This window comes from Panulirus ornatus, chromosome 11 (assembly GCF_036320965.1).
Source record: "Panulirus ornatus isolate Po-2019 chromosome 11, ASM3632096v1, whole genome shotgun sequence".
Classification (NCBI taxonomy): Eukaryota; Metazoa; Arthropoda; class Malacostraca; order Decapoda; family Palinuridae; genus Panulirus; species Panulirus ornatus.
Window position 1 is genome coordinate 51020225 of NC_092234.1, and position 11266 is coordinate 51031490.

General features: G+C 40.9%; 1 protein-coding gene across 1 annotated transcript; it reads left to right on the forward strand.

Moving 5' to 3' along the window:
* The first annotated feature begins 6361 nt into the window (after nucleotides 1-6361).
* LOC139751112 (uncharacterized) lies at nucleotides 6362-10258 on the forward strand. Its single transcript, XM_071666212.1, has 2 exons — nucleotides 6362-6484; nucleotides 9259-10258. Exons 1-2 carry the CDS (start codon nucleotides 6473-6475, stop codon nucleotides 9808-9810), a joined length of 564 nt encoding a protein of 187 aa, XP_071522313.1. The 5' UTR covers nucleotides 6362-6472; the 3' UTR covers nucleotides 9811-10258.
* The last annotated feature ends 1008 nt before the right edge of the window (nucleotides 10259-11266 follow it).

Sequence of the window (11266 nt, forward strand, 5' to 3'; positions counted from 1 at the left end):
ATACAAAATGCTTAATAACAAAGACATTTCATACCAGAGTGCGTCACACACACACACACACACACACACACAAATGACGCACCATGACCACCACGCCCGTGCGCGCAAGGCCAAGTTCGAATCGGAAAAAATAATAATAGTTGAAAAACAGTGTGTAGAGACGACCCTGAGAGCGCATCCCGCTGTAAATCTTCAGCTGCTGACTTTATTTAACGTAGGTGTGATGAGATCTCATGTAATTCTTCCTCTGTATATTCATTTATAGGCATGTCTAATAACGTGACGAAGGTTCTTGGACACAGAGGCTGGGCTAGTCCCTGAAAAGAAATTGTGGAAAATAATCACAAGGAAAGGAAATGAGAGAAAATGATGAGTGGAAAGAGAAATAGAAATGTGGGGTCATTCTTAATCTTTTATTCTGATTTTCTGTTATGCCTCTAACGCGTTTATGATAATGTATGTTTACATGACTGTCCATACAAGTCTTACCGCGTCTTGAGCAGTTTGCCCACCCTCGATTTCTTAGTGAAATTCTGCTTCTCATTCAGTCCTCAGCCCTGTCTTTGTCTACTACGTTTAGTCGTCGAGAAATTGAACACCTTCAAAAACATCTAAAGGCCAAAATCTGGAGCTGACGGGCAGAAATCTGGAGACCAAGCACCCTAGTCAAGACACCATACACAATACCTTGTTCATCTAAGGTCATCATACTTATTAGAAAAACTAAAACGAATACAAAAAGAAGCAACGAAACTAAATCTTTTGCTTAGAAATCTAATATTATTCTCTCTCTCTCTCTCTCTCTCTCTCTCTCTCTCTCTCTCTCTCTCTCTCTCTCTCTCTATATATATATATATATATATATATATATATATATATATATATAAGGAACGCTTATATCAAGGATTGATTATCTACTAGAAATAACTATAAAATTAAGATGGATTTTCTTTGTCGGAATACTGGAAGAAACTAGTCAGACTTTGACAGTACAAGGACTATCAATAACTTTGAATCACTACACCGCTACACAAGCTCTTTTTCAGTCCTTTTCACTGCGCAGACCAACACTGCACAGTTAAACCTGAACGTGAGGATGGAATGATAAATTGTGCAGCTCTTAACTGCACAGGTGAAAATGTTCGCCTATGCGATAACTGTCGGTGACAGAAAATATTAAGCAAGGTATCCTCTTTAAAGGAATATGGTCCCAATATCTGTTTGTTCTACGTATCCTCGTTGCCCCACAGAAGAAGGATATTGTTCTAAGAAGCGACAATCGTGTAAAACACCAGCACAAGAACAACCTAGTCAATACCTAGATACTTGCACATCTAAACGTGTCGCTATAAGCTCTCTTTCGACCGTAAGATACGGTCAACCACGATATTTCTCCTTCAACAAATACTTCATTCTTCTTCTTTAAAAAGAATTAGATTTTCATGAGACTTTCCATCCGAGTTGGTTCTCCGAGAATATTCTTACTGTGTGTCATCGCCAGAGTCGACATTCATCTCCCCAACACGAGAAGCGGAAAGACTGCACCAAAGAATAAATTACTCCTCCGAGCTATGCCACTAGAATCCAGTACCTTTATCTTACTGATGATGAAAAAATATAAAAAAAAAAATATATATATATATATATATATATATATATATATATATATATATATATATATATATATATATATATATATATATATATATATATATATATATATATTTTTAACCCTTTATACGACAGACTAAGATTTTGTAAACAAGATGTTACGTGGATATATACGTAAAGTTCATAGGACATGTAATTTTGTTACGGAATAATAATATGTCTTGTTTGCTCCCATTGTCAGGCACGTCAATAATTTTCAGCTTGGCCACTCCCCCATTCAGAAGAGCCATATTTCGTTTAGCCTAGCTGCGCTCTGCAAGCTCGCCATCATTCACTCTAGCAGTTTTTCTAGACTTTTTTTTTCTTAACCTAGCCACCTTCCAATTATGCTGATGACCTTCGCTTAGCGCCCATTAGGGGCGCTACGATAGTGAAGGACAGGTGGTTTGTGAAGGACATGCCTACAAGTCTGCCAACAAAAAGAGCTTTTGCTCCCTTACTCGCTCCTTATGGTGATTCATATTATAACTATTACGAGAAGTTATTCATATGAATTAATGGGGCAAGCATCTACGCCATACTGGCAACAGAAAAGATCCATCATTCTGCCCCCACAGGGGATGAGGTGTGCGTAAGATCCAACGCCACAATGAGTGATTTTGATCAGTTTGACATTGAGTTTACAATTAGGCTCTTCAACTTAAGTGCGACGGTACGAACGACCCTTCAGAACCACTGTGCGACCATGGCTATAATGCCCTGGCGGTTTGTGACGTGATATCGTTAGAGATTACATAAAATTCCAAGTCATTATATCCAAAGGATCGTAACGTCGTGCTCAAGGTGGGTCCATAATGAACCCCATGAATGGCTACGAACCACGAGAGGTCAGAAATAACGACCTTACGCTCAGCTATGAATGGAAGAGATGCCTCTGGCGTGTTCTCTGGGGGGGTTATCCTGCGTACCAGCAATGACCCCATCCCTGGTCCCCTGTCCACTCCCTCACCCCAGGCAACATTTCATGGTCGAATGATCTTTTACACGCTAAGGACGCCACAGATGACCAGCCTCGTCTACTGGACCACTTTTTGGCTGTCTCTTACGAACGATATTAACTCGTTCCTCTTCTTGAGTTATTAAGATGGTTCTGAGCAAGTGTGGTTTACATCTCCATACAGTGACGTCTGGACAATTCTAATGATTATAGATGTTAAATGTCCAACTTGGTTGGAACTGTTGATTAGATTAAACCACTATGTACTACAGTGCAACGCCAGGGGATACTATGACGGCCTGTTCTTTGACCAGATCCTTAAGAGCGAGGTTAGAGGCTGGACCGTCACGCCACAGGGGTCGTGCCACTGTGCTTAAGTAATGTACCGTCGTACCCAATGGGTGAACGAAGAACCACAACGGTACGGTGGTGGCTTACTGCGTAGCAACAAAACATGTCAAATTAAGTCACTTGTATACTGGATGATCTGGTCTGGCTAGATTACATGATGAAATGAACCGTCTCTACTGGATTAGCTGTACATTTTGTGGTGTTTTCCCGCCCAATGAAGCGTTCCGCAATGGATATTATGATCCCATACTGGCTTCAGTGCTTGCTATGAGGATGTAACATTAATCCATCTGTAACGACAGAGACACAGACTGCCTCTTGCCCTATCTGTATCCCAGCTACGTGGTTTCTTACCACAAAAGCCTTCGATATATTCAACTCATATCAGCAACATCTTTGATTCGTTTCCAGTAATCTGTCAATATTTGTCTCTGATATTGGCGGGAAACCCGACACCATGAGATCGACAGCGGCTCGCAGTCAGGAGCCGAGACGGTGAGAGGTCCTGTGGAATTTACAGTGAAGGAGTGAGAACACTGGGGCAACTCTAACCTCAAATACAGAAGGAAGGTTAAGAAAAAAGGGAAGATTAGTTCAAATAAAAGATGTCAATGAGCAAAGAAGCTTCGAGATGTGCGGTGACGCGGAAACCCACGGCACTCCAGCCAGTCAGCAGCAGTTGGAGGATGTAAACGAGCAGGGAATGTGTACAGCTGGATAATGAAGGAAGAAGAAAAACTCTATGAAAAGAATATTGAGGACAAGGAAGGAGATAATCCAAAATTTTTCCATTAATTCATGAGGAATTAATTGACAGAGCAGGTAATCAGGCTAACGGATCCGCAGAGAAGAATGGTAAAGAATGATGTAAATACAAGTGTGAGAATGAGTGACGAATTCAGACGTGTTTTCACAGTGGAAGACACTATTTCCCCGATACCAGTGGCATGGAAAGGGGAGGACATACACAGAAATCTCTGAAATATCTAGAAAAGTTTGCTGAATACTGAAAAAGGCTTTTAACCCATACGAAGCTCATGGTCCTGATAATATTTCACCGTATGTGCTGAAGATGTGTGTGCAGATACACTTCAAAAACCACCTGAAGTACTGTTGAAGATGTCGCCGGAGAGAGACAATTTGCCCAAGACGTGGAAAAGGGCAAATGTTAAACCTGTCAGCAAGAACGGACACCAGGAAGCGGCGATGAATATATGATAGGCAACGGAAGAGATAAACAAAACAAATGAATAACTTCCTACAGAGAAGTTACCTAAGTGGGAGAAAACACGGTTCCAAGGAGAGGAAGTCGAGTGTTCCAAACCTTTTTGATTTCTACGAAAGAGTGAGCTCTTTCAGAAACAAGGGGGGAAGGCTGGGTGGATTGTTTATATCTGGGCTGCCAGGAAATGTTAGTAGACACTGTACCTCAATGGAGGCTGACAGAGAAGATGGATCACCAGGCGGATAATAGGAGGAAACTTCTTCGATGGATTGAAGATTATCTTCCTGGAGGGGAACAGAGAACAACACAGGGGAATCTTTCCGCGAGGGGTGGAGGTGACCACTCGAGTGTTGTAGGGTTCTGTTCTGGGACCATCACTCATCCTGATCTACGTGCATGACTTGCCTGAAGGTATGGACTCCTACGTGAATAGGTATGCAGATGATGCCAAAGGTCATGAGGGAAGTGAAAAGCTAGACAGGTTGCATTACCTTACGGGAAGACCTAGACAGATTCCAAAGTTGGTGTGATAAGGGAGTTGATGAAATTCAACCTAAGTAAACTTAAGGTAATGGAGGTTGGGTTATAGTAAAACTAGATCCCAATATGAATATCACCTTGCAGAAAATAAGCTGCAGGAATCTGTGTGTGTGTGTGTGTGAGGGATTTGGAGGGAGCTGACATCGACCCTAACTCGTCGCCAAAGTCCCACCTAAGGAGAACAGTATGGGAGGCATTGTCTGCTGAAAAATGTTAGAATAACATTTAAGTACATTGATAAAGAACTACTTTAAAAAATTGGTTCCATCCTAGATAAGGCCAAAACTAGAATATGCTTCTCATGTTCGGTATAAAAGAGATGCACAGAATAGGAAAGGTCCAGGAGAGGGCAACAATGACGATACTGGAATTAAGAGGGCTGAGTTACAGGGAAAGGCTACGGATCTTAAATTTACCCATCATGGAAGAGAGAAAAGTGAAGAGTGACCTGTCAAAGCCTTTAAGTTTCATCAGTTTGATGATGCAGATAGTTCACAGTTCCTCGAAAGATGCAGGGAGAAAACAACCAGAGGCCATAATGTGAAATTCATAATGTAGAGAAATACTTTCCTAAGTGTAGTGGATCAACGGAATAAATAGACTGGGAATATAACCACTGCAGAAAGCATACAAATTCAAAAAGTTGTATGACTGTAGAGACGATTCAGGAGTTAGGGCATCACGAGTGTAAAGGTCACTCATACAACACAATTGGGTAACTACAACTATGACCTCACGGATTATGTCACAACAGTAAGGTCATCCAAGTACCTGAGTCTGTTGGTAACGACAAGCAGACTAAAAGAGAAGCCTTCAAGGCTTAATACTCACGCTAGTGAGGGTCAAAAGTCATCCCCATTAGCACTGACTGATCAATATACCACCTCTACTATCACTCACGGGATCATTCATGACAACGGCCAGCCACAATGAGGTGATATTAAGAACACACTAGCCTTATGGACACTCAAAAATTACACCAAGGTTTGAATGTTTTCAGATCTTCATTTATCATATATAAAGAATCCGTCAGGCTTGCATTTTCTTATCACATAAGTTAAATTTTCAGTATCATTTGATTTTAAGTTTTAATAACTGTTGGTCAAAAGTACCCATTACAAAATTGCTCAGTCAAATATTCATAAATTCCAAACATATTTCCATTAATAACACGTAATAAAGAAACAAATTAGAACCTTCCCTGGAGAAGAGAATCTCGCATTTTAGGTAATGCAAATCGGTTATGTAAACATTTCCTGGCGATACCTGTTTTCGAATTTAGTTGGAAAACTGCAAGTCCGCCACTCTGTCGTCCTGCGGAACAGTCGATTTTTTGGGACATGGTGATATGTGTCCGTTTCCTGACAAAAAGTGGTTTAGGCGTTGCTAGGCAAAGTGAAGAGAAGCACCAAGGGTCTATCGACCTTCCATATGATCATTATTATAGCATTTTATACAAACCTTTTCATATCCTTATATGAAAAAATTTATCATCCTTTAAAAACTTCTCGTGAGGAAAAATCTGCCATCGCAAAACGATGGAGATATCTGTCCATCTTACGCCACAGAAACCAAATCGGAAAGATTTGGAACCCGATGGAAGGAGGGTGTGGCGGTCCAGATGATCCCTTCCAGACGGTTCCAGAGGGTGTGGCCCGCGGATGTTCAGATATATAAGATGCCACCCCATCCCATGCTAACCACACACGCCCTCCTTCCTCAGACTCCGTAACCAACACTCCTCAGACATGAAGCTGCTGGTGAGTACCTGGCCCCAAGAATCTCTTATTCTTATGGATGACTCTTCTGGTTGTTTGGGTTGGATGTGATCTGTTCCTCTCGACTTTGAAACTACCCGATGACTCCCTCGATGGTCTCTGAATTATTTCTAACTCGTAAGAATTTCGTGATCTTTTGCTCGAAGCTCTTGGACATTCTTCTTGTAGCATATTGAAAAAAAGAAAGAATCAACTTTGAAAACTAAATTTTCAAAATAAAATATTAGCTCAAATGTCTTATAAAGTCTTCGTTAATTGAATTTTCGATATGAAATACTAGCTCGAACGTCTGATAAAGTCTTCGCTATAGTGTTCCTACGACGAACCAGTAAGTTCCAAAGTGCCCATGAGTGCGAGCAAATATGACCCACCCCCCTCATTACCGTCCGTACCCGGTAGAATCCTGAGGACGCGCACTATTTTTTTGTGTCAAATGACTGTGGGTTCTTGAGCTATGGTAAGGATACCCATATCATGAGTAGCAACCTCCGTGCTCTACAACTGACTGATAACTTGTAGATTTTGTCGCTGAAAATTCTTGCAACCCAATCCGTAATTAGATTTTGTCACTGAAGATCCTTGCAGCCACCTCCGCAATTTAAAATTATTGAAAATAGCCTATTATTATAACATTTACTCAGCCTATTAACTTCGTTACATACGATTCAATATCCTGCTGCCTGTTAAGACATACTAACTGATCTGGCATTACTTATACAGAGGTTAAACTTAAGTCAGCGTGCGCATAAAATAACTCCAAGTGTCATAACTTCATAGTTATTTCGGAGTCTTCATGAAAGACTCACTTTCAATTGGTATTGTGGATTATCAAAGCGTGTAAGAGGGAGTTCATTATTGTGATTAATACTGGAGCAAATTAATCTTTGCACGCCATCAGTCAGATATCCCATTTGTTTTAGGGAGCCACTCTTCTATGATGGACCAGTGTGATGGATCAAATCCCATTAAACAACTTGAGATTAAACTTTCGTCAGGCTAATGGCCTGGTGGATGGCTGCTCCCGCCAAGTTTATTGACCGGCAGTACAAGGCCACTTGCCTATCTGGCCTGAGTTTACATAATGTTACAAAAATAGATTACTTTGTTATGTTCATCTCGCATGTCTTTTCTCATAAAATTCGGCCACTTTTTTTTTCTTTCTCGTCTAAGTACATCAGCTATGACAGTTTTCTTGAGAAAAAATATAACTAATGTAACAATATAAAAAGTAGCGTATGCAGTCTTTTCTTTTCTTGATTACCTTAAAATCTGAGTGTAAATATTTCAGCTATTTTCATTCCTTTGTCTTAACTAGTACGTCTAGTTAGTACATCGGATTAACCATATATACCCAAACGAATTAGCCCAGGTCGAATTAACCTAGGATGTACTACCATCAGAGCCAGATTATCCTAGTATGTAATATATCTACCCCGAGCTGGATCACTTAGCGAGCACAACATCTCGGATAGGTTAACCTGTATTTTTCATCAACCTGAGCTGGGTTTATATCAGAAATGATTACAAATTACTGACAGATGTCTGGGACACTGATTAAAGTCATACTGAGAGTGTCTGGTGTCCATTCATGTCATGAAGATTCAATCATTGTTCATAATATCAGACGATGGACATAGAAGCCCTTGAGAGAGATTGTGTTTTAAAGATTTACTTTATCTCTTTCAGCGTTTCAGAATCGGCAGTGGTGTGTAACTCAGTCATTAACAGAGTCAGCAATTTCACAAACTAACATAGTGTCGTTCTTGTCGCTATACAATACTCAAACATCCAATTGGTTTAAAAAAAAAAAATCCAAACGAAATCGTAATGAAATAAAAAATATTGTCTGTCAGCAAGCCTATCTGCCTGCCATTTGCTGTGTCCTTAAAGTTTGCATGATAATAAGTCATTTGATGCAAGGTGAAGGTGACCCACATAGTTTTCATCTTGTCTAGGCATGAAATTCGTCCATATTTTTCTCCTTAACTAAAGTGTGTACGACGTTGGTTTCAGAGGTTCAAGCCGAGACTCCGGACATTTTCGATGTACGTTTCCAGAATGTATGGATTTGCGTTACGTCAACCAAATCTTTGCGTTGCTTAACTTCATAAGTTTCCATTTCATTCTCACTAGTTCCTCAGTGTGGAGTTTGCAAACGAAACATGAACGCAAGTGTCATCAGATATTTGGTGGTTAGCTTGAATATCAGTCAGTACGTTAATCCTTACAGCTACCCCGATGACTAGGATATCTCGTTAATTGTAAGGGCGACTACCGTATCTCGTTAATTGTAAGGATGACTAAGGTATCTCGTCACTCGTAAAACTATCTCGTTAACCAAGCATAAATTATCGCTATACTTTTAGTTCAAACTCGTCGATGTATGATTGAAACATATATCATTTAGTTAGTTCTAGTTCTAAACAAACATTTTTCATTCAGTTAGTTCTAGTTCTAAACAAACATTTTTCATTCAGTTAGTTCTAGTTCTAAAATCTTATATTTTTCATGACAAAGAATAAAATGTATTTTTGAGACAACTGTATGTTGACAGACCTAATATTCGTGAATCGACAAATAGCTGTTGTCATATGATGCACTATATCATTTCACCCCTGCCAGGTCGACATAATTCCTATTTCAGCTATAATGAGACGAACATTGCAATTCTAAGTTAGAGGTTGTATCATTGAGGTCAGGTTCTCCTGCAGATGATGTTTAACAATGTCCTGATTTGTCCGCCCTGTGTGCTGCAGGTGTTGTTCCTGGCTGCCGCCTGTTCCGCTGCACCGCAGATCCTCCCACAGGTCAACAGACCCGTCATCGTCGACAGCGGAGCCGCAAGACCAGCCGTCTCCAACATCCCAGAGCCTGGCATCAAATTCACCCGGTACGGCGTCCCCATCCAGAGCCCAACCCCAGTCCAGTATGCAGTCCCACCCTCCCCAGCGGGTATCTCTAGCGACCCTATGCTCGCCCCTAACCCACCCATGCCCTCACCAGATGTGCCCTACGTTGGAGGCAAGTACCACGCCCAGGACGAGATGGGTCAGTACTCCTTCCGTCACTGGGGAGGTTCCAACACCAGAACGGAGTCACGCGACTTCACTGGACGCACATCTGGGAGCTTCGCCTACGTCAACCCTGACGGAGACGTGCAGGTGAGGAAGTACGGCGCTTCCCCCATCACGGGCTTCAAAGTAGCGGCTTCAGACTTGCCGAAGGACACCCCAGCCGTGGCCATGATCAAGGATGTACTCGCCAAGGCTCATGAAGATGCCAGGAGGCTCTCGGCAAAAACAGCCTAACTCGCACCTTGCAAGGTCCCACCGTTGTGCTCATAGTACGTTACCTATTTCACTTCGACCTAACTCTGCTGTAAATTCCAATGAAGTCACTTCTAGAATTATTTAGGAATAAAAAAAAAATAGAGCACGAGAGGGACATTCTACGTACTACCAGAATATTTCACCCTAAGCTGGACATAGTCCGGTAGTATGTGGCGTCGTCTGCTACACCGACAACACATCAGCCATACCGGCTACCGGACTGTTCTGTCATGCGTGAATTTTTAACTTTTTTTTTTTCTCTTGTTTATTTGTCTTAATTCTGCAATTTCATTTTTTTTCATATTTTGTTCACACACCCACGAGCAAAGCCAAATACACATACATACATGACCAAAGATGTTACGAAACAGAAATACATTTTTTTTTTTTCAGAATACTGGAACTCGCCAATAAAATGTTTCATGCATGACTTACTTTACTTGACCCTTTCTTCTATAGTACACAGAGGTCACAGACCAAATCGTTAAATGCTGCATTAATGCCATCAAAATATGAAATCCGATATCATATTTTTTATGACCAAACTGAAATCAGTGTATATATGTGTGTGTGTGTGTGTGTGTGTGTGTGTGTGTATAACCGAATTCCGCCTGCTAATGTTTACATGACAGGCTAAATGTTACCTTCCATACTCTCCTGCACAGTGCGTTCTTAATACCACGGCTGAGGTCATCGATATACATCAGAACACCCGACCAGGGAAGGACTACTTGCCTCTCTTGACTGTAGATGGTTTGTTTACATATCACCTTCTGGAAGACACCATCAGCACAATTTTCCCTAATATGTACAACGACCCATATCAACCACTACCACACATCTTGGACGGTTGGATCTGAGCTTATATACTACAGAAGCATCCCCGGGGGAGTTCAGACGGCTGGTTTTTACATATATTGGACCTTGTCTTAGACCAACGTCCGCAATCTTTCGTGTACGTGTGACATAGAAAACGAGGCACTCCGAGATTCGACTCGCAGACCTAAAACATATTGTCGATAAGTCGACGACATATATTTTGTCAGTGATTAATAATATCACTCGAAGATAGAAAAAAAAAAAGAGAAGACATCTGTGCTTATGTTTACTTACGAACTTATTCAATAACGAAATTCCATATCTAGAGGCGTAAACAAAGACAAAACAAAAATGCACATACGGTACACGAGTACAGAAAGTCCAGTGACCTAGATAGATGTATAAATAAATGCCCCATGAATGAACACCCTTCAAACTATGAACTTAACGCTCACATCTACGAAGAACTTACAGGAACTGCTCACACTGGACTTTGGTCCAACAAAAAGTAACCAGAATGAATGAAAAACTTTATCGACAATGACTATTGCAACACAGTCCCTGACCGGTAACTATACATTACCTTCAAACATCACTAATGCATACTAAAAACATC